The sequence below is a fragment of the Chanos chanos genome, chromosome 2 (genome assembly GCF_902362185.1).
Source record: "Chanos chanos chromosome 2, fChaCha1.1, whole genome shotgun sequence".
Taxonomy (NCBI): Eukaryota; Metazoa; Chordata; class Actinopteri; order Gonorynchiformes; family Chanidae; genus Chanos; species Chanos chanos.
Genome location: NC_044496.1, coordinates 23,689,679 through 23,706,591, shown reverse-complemented (window position 1 = coordinate 23,706,591; position 16,913 = coordinate 23,689,679). Strand labels below are relative to the sequence as shown.

At 41.2% G+C, this 16,913-nt stretch overlaps 1 protein-coding gene across 1 annotated transcript in view; it reads left to right on the top strand.

Annotated features, from left to right (window-relative positions):
• The window catches only part of insyn1 (inhibitory synaptic factor 1), a 37,780-nt gene extending 21,149 nt beyond the window's left edge, over positions 1-16,631 (top strand). Inside the window, exon 2 of the mRNA XM_030766911.1 lies at positions 15,831-16,631. Within this exon, the coding sequence (XP_030622771.1) occupies positions 15,831-16,631 (801 nt within the window). The remainder of the gene's footprint in view (positions 1-15,830) is intronic.
• Positions 16,632-16,913: the final 282 nt, after the last annotated feature.

Below are 16,913 nucleotides of genomic sequence, written 5' to 3'. Positions count from 1 at the left end.
CTCATCGAGTGACTCAGTGATCGCTTGTGACCTGATGACAGTTCTGGAAGAGACCACTCCCGCTACAATGGAAAGCCTTCATCACCGGCTGGTGATCACTTAGAAATGCTGTGTATTTATTAGCATTTACCATACCCTCTAAGGGGTTGAGTGGACCTAAACCATACCAGGGATAAACGCACCCCACATCGTGTTGAAATTGCCCAGACCCCTCATTGTGCAATCAAAAAATTGAGTGTATAGGTTTCTTGTGGCGTATGCCACACATGCACTTATGCTCTTGTTCAGAGCAGAGAGGAGAATGACTAATATGAGCGTATGACCATTTTCCACTGCTCAGTACACTGCTTCCTGTGTACTCACAAATGTACAGTTTTAGGTATAATAAGAGGGTATATGCCAAAACAAAGTAGTCTCAATGAACTGTTCTTGATGAAGTTGCTTGCTTACTCCCTCCCTACACTGATATTTGCAGTCAGATGATTCAGAATTGCTTGGCTGTTCTGCATACACACCGCAGTGAAGGGGTGACTGCCTTTGGCCGCAGTTGACCCTTGTTGATGTCTTTGGATTTACATGCTGGCATCATCTCTGCCTCGTGAAACATCATCAGATTGAGCACGTTATGTCACTGAAGGTGCTGACGAATACGACCCAACAGTCACCTCTCTCTCTCAAAACTGAGATCTGTTCCTCTAGCCACGGTAAATAACGAATGACAAGTCATCTACAGCATTTTCATACATGACCCTAAGTGTGGTGAGACGATAACTGTTCAGTAAACTCCTTTAAAACACATGCGTGGCAGCGTTTGCTTTCAGCACTCTTTGTGTTCCTCATATGCTTGAGTGTTTTCTTTAGTTTGGCAGTTATCTTATTTTGGCATAAGCACAAGTGTAAATCACCAGTCCAACAGCCTGGTCCAAAAGCATGAGGGATTCTGTGATTCAACCCAAAGTACTGTTGGTCTGGGTGTTGTGTACATATTTTGCATTGCATGTGTGTGTGGGTGTGTGAGTCGAGTGTGTGTGTGTGTGTGTGTGTGTGTGTGTGTGTTTGTGTGTGTGAGTCGAGCGTGTGTGTGTGTGTGTGCGTGTGTGTGTGTGTGTGCGGTCATGCATCAAATTTAAGAGTACCTTGCATCGACATGCATAGAGGTGTTAGGGTAGTCTGCAAAGCACTGTGGCTCCGAGCGCAGACGTCGTACTTGCTCTTATTCCAGCAACGCTGAGTGACAAGTCCTTATCCAATAGAGAACATTTTCCATTTTTATCACTCACACACACACACACACACACACACAAACACACACAAGCACACACAAACCCAGAGGCATGCCCATATGTCCTAATGTTGCAATTACTAATGCAACAGTGGAAAATAGTAACTCTGTCTTTCAAACATTCAAAAGCTTTTTGATAAGCTTGGAAACAGAGAAGAGGGATGCACAATTATTTTGTAATAATTTTGGTATTGATTACTCTAAAAAAGAGAGAAATGTAAAGTCAACATCAAAACTGAAATTAAACAGCTTTGTGAGATGTTTTAATAGGCTAACAGGCCACCATAAACCCCCAGAAGATGTACTAGAGTGTCTGATCCAGTACATAGACACACACAGACAAGCCCAGATGTGAGTGTCCATATGTTGTAATATCTTTGCAGCAATGATAAATAGTAAATCTACCTTTTAAACAGTCAACTACATTTGGAGTAGCATGAAAACAGAGAAGGTATACAAAATAATTTTTGTATTGATTACTCTGAAAAAGCAAGACATTTTTCTCTGCAACCATATGTTTTACCTTAAACCTGCCATCAGTATCTGTGTCTGAGATGTGCCACTAGAAGGCTGCTGTCTCACACTGTTCTCAGTCATGTAGTGGTTCCTCAGAAACTGCCGTGTACGTTCAATTATTTGCTATCTGAGAATAATGAGGCATGTTTCCACATTGCCAACAGAAATGGCACAGTGTTATCACACACACTACTGAAGTCTTAACAGTATTTTGTAAAAATAGCACATTGCTCCATGTGAAGTTCACTGATGTCATAATTATATATCTGGTCTTGATGATTCTAGGCTTCTAATGTTAAATGAACTCTGAGAGAGTTTAAGTAAAACTGAGGGTGTTTATATTATCCAGCAATAAGCATGGGGAACACGAATGACTCTCATAGTCGACATTGATGGTTTTCTGACCACATATGAAAATATCGAATTTTGGTTCTAATTTTGCTCTTTAGTTTGAAGCGAGAACTGCATAGCATCTGTGTGAGTAATAGTCATGACCTTCATAAGCACTATTTTTGGACTCTCAGGTCAGAAATTGCGATGTTGTGCCACCTACTTCATGTCTTCTCAGTGCTATAACTTTGTTAGCTTAAACGTGTGACTGTTAGCATATGTGACTGGAAAAAGCAGTTGCCATGTATCACTTATCAAGGTGTTCTATCAGTCTCTTGCACCTGACTGCCACCCCTTCTTTGTTCTAGAATGGATTAATTACTTACAACGTTTTTTCTGCTGTGTGAGACATTTATCCATGCACCAATTACTTGTTTGCTCGACGTTATGCTAATGTAGACTAAATTAGCCCTTCAGCAGGTAAATACGAGTCACTACATGTTGTGAAGAGCTGGTTTTGCACAGGCTCTTGCAGTAAGAGCACCGAATATCACTGTTTGTTCAAGAGGAACCTGCACTTCTGTTCCGTGTGTTTCACAGTGCTCCGTGCCTCTTGTCAACACAGTGCAAGCTCACGCAGTATGTGAAAGCTGTTCACCTCTGATCTCACTTCACATTGTTCATAATGTAACAGCCAAAAAACAAACACACACTTGTATACACATGTGCACAGAAAGGCACGCATGCGCACGCACAGACACAGACACACACATACACACACACACACACACACACACACACACACACAGGCTCCAGTGCGTTAGAACAACAGCAGAGCAATCGTCATAATGAGAATAACAACAATATCACGAGAAGAAAAAGGAGACAGCATTAAAAACCATAGTAGCATTTTGTACAGGGAGGAAAACGGGGTGAGCAGGGCAGTATTTGGCAGAGGAGTGCCAGAAAAGAGCTGACAGTAAAACCCCCGTAAATCCGCTGGGTGGTTTTTTTTTTTTCTCTCTTTTTTTTTTCCCTGACTCAGAGGCAGAATGGAAGTGACAACGGCTTGAGGGGCCAGAGCGTGGCGGCTGGAATACAAGAGCAGAGGGGCGAGAAATAAAGAAAGAATGTGTCATGTGAGGGGAGGAGGCACACAAGCAGAGGCTGTCAGAAGCCTGCTGCTGTCTGCAGATTAGATCCGCGGCTATTTAAAGAGACCACTTGATGAAGCAGTGGGCTTTAGTGACCACACTGGACACCATGCACCGTAGTATGATGACATCAGCGACAGATGTGTTTGTCAAATGGTCAGAGATCTCTGAGACCTGCTGCACTGGTCGATGGGGTTCGGATCTGAATGTTGTTCTGTTGCTCTATCAGTGGTGAACGTGGCTGGTTTCTTTGGTTTGGTTTTACCATAGGAGACTGGCTTGGCTCTTTTTTTGTTGTTGTTTTTGTCTATGTTTTTGTTTTAGTTTTTTTGTTTGTTTGTTTTTGTTTTGTTTTTTTCTTTTTTATGAAGTGTCGTTGTGAGTTGAACTATGTTTTTTTTTTCTTTTCTTTTTATCAGAAGCCAAAACTTTTTAGCAAAAGAAAATGGAGACTGTTCTGTTCACAAGAGTGGGTTCTTGCATCCCTCCCACATAGTGTATGGGTTTTTCATAGGTACCAGTGAAGGTCTTCCTCCCTCTAAAGGCTGATGGTAAAATGGTGGATTTGATATCAATGCAGGTCAGTTGTTCACAGTGAAAAAAAGCCAAGGTTAAATGAACATTTTGGGTGAGAAGTAAAATGAGTCACTGGCCAGCACTGAGTGGTAATAGAAGGAATAATTCAACAAAATTTTCCCCTCCTCAGCTTTGGTACTTGGAAACGTAGTATGTGATTGTGCCTTGATGAAAATTGGTATTCTGGCACTGTTTCGATGTGAGTGTGTGTGCTTGTGTATCTCACTCTCTTTCTGTCTCTCTCTCTCTCTCTCTGATGCTCTCTCTCTTTCTGTGTGTGTGTGTGTGTGTGTGTTTGACAGAGAGAGAAAGACAGAGAGAGAGAGAGAAAGAGTGAGATCCCTGTATAGATTGATTAGAGCACTGTCGGCTGGGTCCTGCTGTGTTCCCGGTCACATCACTCTTGGCACTGACTGAGCTCTCCTCCATGCTTCAGGACACTATAGCCCACACACACAGCCTTCAGCCTGACGGAGGCAGAGCTGCAGAACCGACACCCCTTGGTGCCATTCCAAACCGTCGGACCTCAATTACGCTGTAATCTCTCCCCCTGCCCCATCTCCTCCCCCTTCTCTCAAAGATGGGCTCCCACTCATTGACTTAACTACAGTTTGTCAGTCCTTGTGCTCTTTATTTCCACCCACCTTACGGATGAACAAGTTTCCATTTGTTTTCCTTGTTTGTTTTTGTTTGTTTGTTTGTTTGTTTGTTTTATCAGTCTCGGTGAGACTGCTACAGCAGAAATGTTGAAAGGTGTCAAAATACACCGGAGCAAAATTCTAAACTTATGTGAATTCTTTTTTGTAGAATAGACTTGATTTCATTAATTATTCATGTGGCCATTTCAAAACCAATACCGGGACCATTCTGCACCATACAATTATTCACCAATGCCATATGGTCGCAGACACCGAATCAGAGAGGACAGTCCAGGGTGTGTGACAGCGGTGGACAGATAGAGCTTTATCACAAAGTGAAGACAGCTCATTCAGTGGGCAGTCAGCACACCTCTCCATAGACAGCCCTGCTCAGGGCCTCATGCTAGCTGGACCTGCTAATTGGATGCTGTGTCAGACTTGGCGCTTTTTTTTTTTTCCCCCACTATGCCGGTTTTGACCCTGTTGGAAAGATGAATATGCTTTACATAGAATAATACATCTCCATTGTTCATTCTCTCCAATTTGTGTCAACAGCACAGCAAAATGGCCCTTCTGCTTATGCAGCCTAGTTGCACTTTGAAGAGAGAAAGGGAAAGAGAGAGTGAGCGAGGGGGAGAGAGAATAGAGATAGCCAGAGATGGAGAGAGATGGGAAATTACTTTTGCTTAGTTTCTTTTTTTTTCCGTTCACTGCTTATCTCTCTCAGTTAATTTGCCACTTTGATACTCATGCTGAAAACATGTTGGCAAAGGAGCAGACATCACAGTTGGCTTCCTCCCCTTTTTAACGACGCATGAGAACAAATTCAATATAGCCATAGCAAACTTGAGTGAATCTGATGAGTGGACAGTTTGGTCTACTTTGTGGCATTACTGTAGCTGTCTTAGTCATGTTGTGTCCTGGACCTCAAGAACTGAATAGGTTGAATACATGATCTTGGATACACTCTCCTTGAGAGAGCTTTTGGTCGTCTGCAGACTTATAGGTTTATACAAGTTTGTCTCCTAAACAGTTACCATCGGCTCTGAAAACGATCTTCAGTGCTTGGAGACACAGAATATCCAGTTTAACCTATTTCAGATTCCTATGATAACAAAATATAAATATGGAGTGCTCACATTAGTGTTTACTCTTTCATGCTATCTTGCCTGTTGGTTAAAAGAACCCTAGCAGGAGATAAAATTCTGTGAGAGTTGGTAAGTGAGCACATTTGTTTCTGTTAACTCTGTGACATTGTCTATCTTACTATTCAGACTGGCACTGCAGTTTATGTCTGTGACCGACTCCACACTATGTATCCCACTGGGTGGTGCCACACTGTTCAGCTGTATACATATCTGTATGTATCCCACTGGGTGGTGCCACACTGTTCAGCTGTATACATATCTGTATGGGTGGCAATGTTCTAGATATCTTTATGCATGTCACGTCTTAATATCTGTCTTAATGGGTAGTTTAAATGGGTGGAGAGAAACTCATAGGTAAGTCTCACATTAGATTACAACATCCTGTCCACGTAGACTATGTACATAGGCATACTACATGCACATGAGTAATTGCAGCTTTTTTATTTTAAGTAAATACACTCGACATCTGCGTGTATGGCGTAGCCCACTATTTTCATTTGTACAGAGTAATAAATTTGATTATGTTCATCATAAATGGTAGTTCATGCCAAACTCAACCCAGAAAAGATGCCCAGCAAGTATTATATGATATGTTAAGGTCAGCTTTGCCCTTACTCCCCCGAGTCACGTACTGGGAGAATACTTCTTTCCGCTCTGTTAATATGCAGTTGCTCTAGTACGAGGTCAGTTCCTCTGTTCCAGTTGAACTATTGACACTGACTGTGCTGTACAGTCACTCACAGAATGATGGCCTACCCATGACAATGAGGATGATGACAGTTCATTTACAGCAGCCAGAGTTTCTAGTGGGTGCCAGAGGGGTGTGTGCGTTTAAGGTGAAATGTGTTTGTGCGGAGGGTGTACAGGTACATGATAGGACAGATGGTCCCTTCAGGGGACTGCAGGATGTCCCCTGGTGATTCTGTTTGCAAATAGACCCACACAACATCTCCTGCCTCCTTCCTGCAATCTACGCCACGTTACGGCAGGCACTTTAGGAGCTGACAAGTCTGATAAAGGTGCTGGAACTTCACTGACGTCCTGCCGCATACAAGAAAGAGGGGAGAAAGCGAAGGAGACACTGTGTGACAGATTTTGTCTCTCTTTGAGACGGGCGTCCTGCAGATTGTCACAGATAGACGTGGCGGAAAGCTGGAGGCAATGACAAATTGTTTTGAAGGGAAGAAGTAAGAGGAAGTCGTCTCAATGCCGGCGTTATACATCACCTGAGCTGGAGTTTGCCCCAGCTGTTGGATTTCTTCACTTAAAGTCCATGGGATAGCTATTAAGATGTCTTATGCATTTGTGTAGTTGATTCCACCGATGTTCAACAGAGTTGACTGCTCAGCTTTTTGCACTGGATTCAAGAAGCTAAAATAGTGAAAAGCAAATTTAAAACTGACAGATTTTGGACAGAATAGACAAGTCTCATGCTCTCGTGAAGTCAAAAGATCATTTTAAATTAAGTAGGAAGACTTTCAGTATTCTGTATTATAGTTTGGATGTAGTGCATGGCTAACTAACAGGACATGCAGAGGTGGTTTTTTGCATGCTCAAAATATTGATACCAAGCTTTGCCCAAATCCAGCTGAAAAATGCTGCTGGCAGTGAGTCTCCTCATTGATCAGGACAATGCCCTGTCACGTTTTATCCTCTTGGGAAATTACCTTTATTTACCAAACAAGAAAAAAAAAGGGGGGGCGTTAAATAAGCATTTCTCTATTTAAACCAAAACTGACAAAAAATAAGCTTATGCAAGATATCTTAAACATACCTTTGCAATGCATCATTTAATATTACCTTTAAAAATCTACAGACCAAACCAAAGGCTAAGTAAACAGCATGACTTGGATTTGTTTCCACATATTGAGGTCTAATCAAAAAGAAAGGAAGAAAAACAACCTTTGGTGGGGAAAGCAAGAGGCATTTTAACAGTTGCTTTTGTTTCAACTGGACACCCTCCACTTTATAGGCAAATTGTGACATGCTCTCCAAAAAATCAGTGCATCATTGATTGTCAACTGTTTTTGCCCGTGTTGGGGTTATGATGACTACAGAGACCTTGACTCGAAACAACCGAAACAAAAAGAAAACAGAAAAGAAATGGATTTTCTGCAGCTATGCCTCTCACCATGTGTAAGCAGCATGGTGAAACTAAAAATAAATTGCATAAATTGTTTTTTTCTCTGGGCTTCAATATTTCCACTTTGGTACGGTCGAGCAAGCCACATTTGTTGGGTAATGATATATGGGCCTCGCACAATAAAACTAAATGGGAAAGCTCTGCCATTAAAATGGCACTGCAGGCCAAAGCTACAAAGGGGGCCCAGAAATGCCAGCAGCAAATCGATCTGATGCCCTGTGTTGGTAAGAGTGTCCAAGTCTCCTTCACTGTGTTTCTTGCTCTGCCTTTATTTAAAGCATCCATTTTTGCCCATGAATGACACAGAGAGCAAGCCACCACCCCTGTCGACAGGACATTGTCAATGTCTGCATCAAAGGTCAAAGAACAAACTGTTACTCTCACTTGTTTTCACGTACTTGTCTTTACTTTGAAAAGTATAAGCATATTACGAGGATATCCTCAGACGTTCTGAGTTTGGTATCTTTTGCAGCATTACATACACTGTTATTATACAAAATGACAGTCAGTTCTTTCTCTGACATATTAGGCTGCGTCTTAATCTCTCAAACTATATTGGGAGAAAGCAGAGCCAGTATTTTGGCCTCTTTGAAAACATTTAAATTTACTCTATGCAAATTCGCCAACAGTAAGGCATAAGATGCATTTTCCCTTACCCCCCCCCCCCCCCCCTCTCTCTCTCTCTCTCTCTCTGACTCTGACTCTGACTCTGTCATACACTCACTGACTAATACTTAAAAGGTTTTAAGAGCTGATGAATGTGTCAGGGGAGAGAGAAATGTATGTGACTTAATTAGTGTCTAATAAGCTCCTATTAAGTCCTCTCTTACGTGTTCCCTCGCCTTACTTCCAATTAAGTTGTCAGTGACAAAGACCAGTCTGTAGATCCAAGCATTGTAATGTACAAATTATTCTCTTTTAAGCCATCATTAGGTGTCCTAAATAAGCCACAGACTATTTTCTTTGAAACATATCCAGAAAAATGTTTAATTGGTTTGGTTGTAAAAGCTGAGGATGTGCTAAGATATAACCATACAAACTCAGCAGCGAAATGAAAGATACCATCTGAAAACAAATGCAGGCAACATGTCAGATTCATTTGGCGTGACTGTGGCAGAAAATGCATGACAGCACTAGCATCAGAGATTTATTTACTTATTTCTTTAATGGCTTGGGTTTAACTATTCTTGCTCCCTTCCTCTCTATCTCTCCCTTCCTCCCTTTTCCCTTCTCCCATGGAAACTTCAGACTCACAGGGCAGTGGATGCCCTCCCGCACATTTAAAGACAGAGTTTTGCTCCACAGCCACTGAGTCATTAAGAAGGGTTGGTGTGGACACACAGGGGCTGCTCACAGTGCTCTCATTTTCCAGTGTGTGCCCGGCATGACCTGCTGGCACTGTGGCCCGCTCCGCTTTAATCCGGCCCGTATCTCAGGGAGCCAGACATGCAGAGGAGGCTCTGTAGCGTGGCAGTTCCATCTACTTCAGGTCATTATGAGGAGCAGGGCTCAACGCTGGCAGAGCCAATGAAGAAGAACCCTCAGTAAATGGGCAGTGCACAGTGCAGAGGCTGCCTGTACGCTGCTACTTGGCCACACCCCATTTCCCTGGCAGAGAAAAAGTTCTGTTCTCTGGCTGACAACTTACAGGTCTTGAGCAAATTTAAGCAACTAACATGAACACGGCTTTCGTTTCGTGTTCTGTTATTAATGTAATTAGTCCAATTATGAATGTAATTAAAGGAATGAAGAGCACTGAAGAAGTGCTAATGGTACTACATTAAATCAGCTGAAAAAGTTAACATTGCTTGCCTATTATCGGGAATGGAAAAAAAAACAAAAAACAAAGAAATGCCAGATCTCAGTGAGTAATTAGGAATGGTACGTACGCAGAATTGTTGGTGGTCTATAGGGGTGCTGTGACTGCCCAGCCCTGTAGTTGACTGATGGCCATTATACAGATGGTTTTAGATTCTGTTTTTGATTACCAGCCGTCAAGTGGCCCCATCACTACCCTCATAATGATAATGTTTATAAATATGCACGCCATCCTAAGGTCTCCATGAAGTGTTTTTGAGGAGAGATGAAAGAAGAAGTCATATGCCTAATGAATGCTCAGACCTGTACTCCCATGTATGACAGGATAATTACCCACAAACGCTTCTAAGGAGCACTTCAAAGACCTAATTTATCCCCCAGCAGAAACCAAGTGACACATCTAACCAATCAAGTCTGGCTGACCTAGATTAGGCACTTCCAGACATGCTGACCCATCCATTTCCCTTAATGTTCACTCTGTACACACATACAGACACACACTCACACACAAAACATCACATTCCATTTTTTTTTTTTTTCATTTTAGACAGTAATAGCACCCCATCAGACATCTTACAAAGATTCAAAAGGCAAATTATATGTATGTGTGTTTACTAACAGCATGCTATTTTATGACAATGAAAAATAATCCTTTTAAGAAGATTTTTATACTTCCAGGACACGCTGAAATATTTATATCTAAACATAGCAAAGCAGTGGATTGGCACTGTAACTTTTCTCCGATGAAACAAACAAAAAAATATAGAGATATATTTATATATTTTCTGAGCAAGTTCTGTGACAAAAAAAAAAAAATTGCCTCTCAAAATGATATGAGGGGATGATGAATTTGTCTCAGCGGGATGTGATAAACGGCTGCTCAATGGAGTCTGTGCGCTGAACACTCCTTATACACACAAACCAAGGAGGGCTAAATTGAGTGGAAAGAGGCATGGAGCAGCATACGAAGGAAGCTTGGGAACGGTGTGAGCTAAATACATTAAAACAATATTTGCCAACATTTTGCTTTGGAGTCAGCGTGCAAGGCCGTTGTTGTAATTGCAGAGAGTCCATAAATGGCATGAACACTCCCTGACTATGGAGTTGCGGTGGAGAAGCAGCTTTGGAAAGATCTGTAACATGCAGTGATTCAAATGACATCACGTAACCCCATTGCGAACATTCCACACTTCATCCAGAGAGGAAGATTAATGCTTGAGGCGTTTCGTTACATAATTAACCAGTGATAACCCTGAAAAGTTTACTTGGCAAACTTTTTGAAACAGGCACAGGGGGAAGCTGTAGAGAGATTGAACGTACACATTTATTTATTTACACCCTTGATGAGGAGGCCTATTAAAAATGTCCTTAATGAATAAGTAATACAGGTATCAAGCTTTCTTGTTTTCTGAGCTCCAAGCCCAAATATGTCATTACGTTAGAAAAACAAAAGAGGTATCTTCACCCTGAGTGTTGCACAACCATGATTAATAAAGTTGTGATTGGAAACCGTACACTTCATGGAATTTATTTATTTATTTATTCATTTTTGCGCTACATTTACTAAGACAAAGGCATACATACTTTCTCATCACTGAGGTGTATACACAAGTACCCAGGTGCTGTCCTGAAAATAAATTAGTGTCTATTCTTGCCTGTGAGGCACTGTAGCTGAACCTTTCATTTGAATGTGTGTATCCACAGGGTAGAATGAAACTTGGGATACAGAATATATTCAGTGTATTTGCAGGATAAATCTTGATCCTCAAAATGATCTCATGCAGAACCTTTAGCCCCCTTAAGATGTATAATCATATATAAGATCAAATATAAATATAAACAGTTGTACACCAAAGATGAAGGCTGAGAGTTGTATGATCGCAATAAATAGCATTAGCTATAGCTGAGCAGCTAAAGTAAAAGGCTGAGCGGTGAGGCTGGTTCTTCTAGAACATGCCAGTACTAAATATCCACTTTCTCCTTATGACATTTCACTGTCTGCCAGAAATAAATTCAAGTCACCCATCCAGTCTCTGCAGATCAAGCCAATAAGTAAGACCTATATAAGACATGTATATAGCACCGTTATTTATGAATTGTAGACAATACATGTTTTAAAATGACTTCAGATTCAGGGTTGCAGCCCAAACTTGTAGTTGTAATTCAATGTAACATGGTGGATGACATACCACCTTTGGTTTGAAGTCCGCATACACAACCAGGGCAGAATTTGAAGATATGAATTCTGTCTTTGTGTCAAAATACATCAGCATCACAGCTGTGTATGCTTTGAGTAAGGTCAAGAGATTCATTATGAGTAATGTTAAAACATTTAAATCTATTTTAAAGACATGAACAAGAAATGAAGTAAAGCCAAATGTTATATGAGATATCAAGACTTCTTGTCATTTTTTTCTTTTAAATCAGAACTTGCAACAGCATGTGGGGCTCTCCTTGGGAAATATATACATATATACATGCCATGAAGTATACATGAAATATATACATGCCATGAGATCAATTCATTCATTTTTACGTTTACCCAGTGACAGTGTAGAGGCTTTGCTAGTTGTCTTTAGACCAGTGTCACAGCTCATGACATACTGTGAGCCTCTATGTCTGTGTGTGTGTGTGTGTGTGTACATGTGTTATGCATATGTTGATCTAATGAGTATTTCTGTTAGAAAATGATTGGTGTAAATGATTTATTGATTTTCAGTTCCTTGATTCAAAAAGAAAATTAATTATCATATTCTCATGAAGTTATTGATATTCAGTGATATACTAGTATGAGTGGAAGGGGCAATGACACGTGCAATGGCTGTAATAATATCAATAAAAGGGAAAAAGTGAAAGTGTGCCACCATTCTCGGAGCAGAATTATTAAACACTGATCAGTTATGGTGGTCCAGTGTCAGAGGACGGTGCCAAATTTACAGCATGCTTTGTCTTTGCATGAGGATCTACGTTAAACCAAAATAAATGACTGCTTCTATTATTCCAAATACCTTCTTACTGCTATAATAAATAGCTGTCTGACATTCCATCTGAATACTGAACATCATTTGAGCAGGTTGATGAAACACAATGGGAGTTGCATTTTATAAATATTTAAATTGATTACTGTTTGCAACATTTTACTTGAAGCTGATTATCCTTACTTGAAGAGAGCATTCTCTGCACAAGGGATTATTCAAGACTACTAGTGCATCAGAAACAAATTTGCTTTATTTAGCATGTGTCTAAATACTAGTTGTGTGATAAGACTGCATGGTAAACAGTGCATTTTTGTCAACATGCAGCTCAAACATACATTTCCAGATTGGTTGGTCTGATGTCAATAACACAGAGCAACACAACATGAAACGTTAACAAAAGTCCACAGGTCAGTGGTTTTGCCTGAGATGACAAGAGAAGAAAAAAAGCATACAAGACAAACAGCCCGAGTGTTTGTGTATGTTTTCCACCACTAGATGAGTAGTTGGCCCAGGAAGGGCACCACTGATCTCTATTCACGGATCATTGCCGCACTGCTACAAATACCATTTTGCAAGAGGCTTCAGTGGAGTGTCAACTGTCACTCTAGGTTACACTAGCCTCTCTCCAACTGCCTTGGCTGCATGTTACCCTTCCAGAACACAGCACTGAGTGCTTTTCTGTTTTTCCGACCCTCAATTACTGAGTCCAATCATCACAGATAGAGTTTGGCTAGCAGGCTCGAGGTGGCATTCTCAATGTACCTTCCAGCTCTCTGAAATGACTCCTGACTGTCATGTAGAGAGACTTTGCACAGTTACGATCACTGCACGATTCACTACAAAATGACTGTTGACTGCGGTCATGCCCTCTAGGCAAGACTTCATTTTAGGAAAAGACTGGGTATATGCTATAGAACATCACTGCATCTATCTTCCAAGCAGCATTTTCAATGCTACCAGCAGCCAACACCTAAACATATACATAGATGTAGCAATTCATTTACAATGAATTACATTTTATACACTGCTACCATCAACAAAAAAAAAAAAAAAGAGAGAGAGAGAGATTTTAACAAGAATGATCTGCAGTCTGCATGCCTGCATCCACGAAAACCTTGTTGTGAGGTTTGACACTTTTCATCCGCATGTGTGGTGGTATATAATATGAGTCTGGGAGACAAACATCATCTGTAAGCAGAGGAAAGTGCAGCACTGAATAATCCAGCTGCAATCGGCACCATGAACTGACAAAAGGATGTGATTTTTACTCTATAGACTGTAATTACTGTTGCGACTCTTCATTGTGCTCTTTCCATTTAAAACACAGTGTGTCCCTTTGCTAATGACTTGCTCCTGATGTGTTCATTCATCCTTTACGCTTAGGCAATCTGTTTACCCAATAATTTACTCCATAGCCCACACGCTGCATATTTTCTTCTCCTGGAAGAAAAGGCAAAGGGATTACTGTTCATTCTTGCTGCATTGAGCCCATCTGTGACCTAGAAAGATTTAGTGGACCCTTTAAGCTCCGACTGTTATCTAGCTAAATTACTCCTCGCACTGGAGGCAGGGGATACTATATCCAAGAGGGCATAGGCGAGGCGAGCTCATTTGAATGAGTTTGTTTAGCCTGGGGAACACTTTTTCCTTTGTCAAAATTGGCAAGGTCACAATGTACTGCCAGGACGGATGAAATATCTTTTTTTCTAGTGCTACCGCATAACCATCAACAGTTTGCTTTGCGCGAGTTCTTGTATCTTATGTCGGAAGATGTCACAGGAACGGGCTCTGTCAACGTGCATTCGGCGCTTATGTTTTCCAAGGGATTATGTTTAGTGAATTACCGTTTGAATGTAGAATTACAGGGTATGACGGTTTTCTTGTTGTAGCATATTGTGTCACAGTTCTAATTAATATTTTAAAAGTGAGTCATCATGTACCTGATAAAAAAAAAAAAAGACTAAAATTAGGTCAGTGTCGCCACTGAAAGAGACTCGTGAAATGCTTCTGACGGCCCAGATTTTTCAAACACATTGATTAAATTAAATCCCTTTTTTTCAGGATGAGTAATGAAGTAAACAAAGCTGTCTCGTCCCCTGCAGGCAAAACCATTCAACACACATCAGCACCCTTATGAGAGTTAAGCCTACCCCTCCCTGAGTAAAGGCCCATGTATCACAGACTTACTGTTAAGTACTTAGTGTGTCCAGGCTCACCTAAAGGCTATGGGTTTACAGGAGCTGTTCAGGTGCTCCTGAGAAACACACATGGCATTACCAGAGCAGAAATACACATCACACATCGATACACACAAATTAACGCATGCTCGAACATATTTCATATGCTAGTGTGGTTTGAAAGTGGGTATTGCACAAAAAAAGTGAAAGAGCACATCTGTGGTATTTTTTAACAATAAATATAGTGCTTAATTTTATGCACCTTAATCATAGAAAGGTAAAAAATTTCAAATCAATTTCAGGTTTGAGCTGTTTAATAATAAGAGCAATAATTTGAAACCCCATGAGTCAATCTAGAGTGATAGTCGCAAGGAAAAAAAAAACTTTCTATTTTTTTTTTTTGTTAAAGAGTCGCAAACTAAGAGCATGAGCATGTGGATAACACTAAACATAATGCCGTAGAAGTCTCTAGATCATACCAGTAAACCGTCAGTGCTTTCACATTGTAAATAAGGCCAGTCATATGTGCCCACAGGTTAAAGCATGAAGGTTTTTACATCAGTTCAATCATGTGTTTTACCTGTGAGTTTTACTTGTGCAGTAAAGAGCTTGTTAAGCACAGTAAATATATACTTCATTAAACACCAAATATCAAGTAAATCAATTAAATATGGTCTTGCCATAATCTCTGTGTAGAGAGCAATTTAAAGCTCTTTTTTTCCCCTTGGTAATCATGATCTATATCACAATGAAAGGCAACAAGCCAGCTAAATGACCAAAAATTTTATCTGAGCAGAAAAAGATATTGTGTAATTCAAGTCTCAAGGTACTATAATCATTTTCCCCAACAATTCAACCTGTATGTTACCAGACTGTAAATGTGTTATTCACTTTGAACACACAGTAAATATGATCTTATCTAAATGGCTTCGCTGAAAATTCAGTACATTGAGTACATACTGCTGTTTTATTGACATATTTGTACACAACTGTAAACGTATAAAGATAATGATCATGGGCCAATACAAAATCATTACCAGTCCTTTACCCTTGCTCCCTTTCTTATGCAGGTGGTGGGTCAGATTGACAAGCTCACGTCGGACTTCGATTTTGACCTGGAGCCTGATGATTGGACAGTGGCCACAGCTAGCAGCACCTCTAGTAGCGAGCGTGGGCTGGGTGAGGCTTTTCGACTGGACTTCCTAAGCCAGGATGTACTCTCAGACAGCTGGGAGTTCTGTGGCTTTCTGGAGGCCTCCTCGTCAGCTCCAGGTCGCAGACCGCAGAGAGAGGGGGATCCAGAACCAGAGCTGGGTCAGTCAGCCACTGCAACCCCAGCCACAGCCAGCGTCTATTCCCAGATGAACGGGGGCCTCCCGATTCCCAATGGACCATTGATCATCACACCAGATTCCTCCAGTGAGGAGGCATCCAGCTCCACGCACAGCCAGAAGACTTCCCGCACCTCTGGCACTCGGGAAAGGGTGCGATTCAGCGATAAAATCCTCTATCATGCCTTGTGCTGCGACGACGATGAGGAGGAGGAAGAGGAGGTGGGCGGTGATGAAGACAAGGGGGACTGCGGCACACCAGAAACGGACAGCGAGCCCAGTCCGCTGGCCTCATCTCCCACTCCACCGCTCTCCTCCTCGGAACATTCGGTCCTTTACAACTGTCTGGACCCATCCACAGTACTGTCCCCTGTTAGGGTGGCATCAGGCGGGGCTCATACACTCCCCAGAAAAAGTCTCCTTAACCCAGGCTGCCGGAAAAAACTGCTCCGCAATAGCAGCACACAGACTGTCTCAGACAAAAGCACCCAAACTGTACTGCCCTATATTCCAGCCAAACAGAAAACAAAGGACCACTGAGAATACTTTCAGCATAAAAAAAGAGAAAAGAACAATTAAGATATTAAAGAGGACTGTATACTATTTAATATTAAATACATAGATAATAGATTAAAACACAAATCAGTAAATGACTTACTAAATAAATAAATTATATATGGGAAATCATTTGACTGCCTAAAGTCATTTTAAGGCTCAGGGAACTAAAGGTACAGTAGAAAACTATCACATATGACTGTATGACGCCATTGTGATTTGGGAGGACCGAAATGACATACGCCTGAATGGGTTGGTATTGAAAAG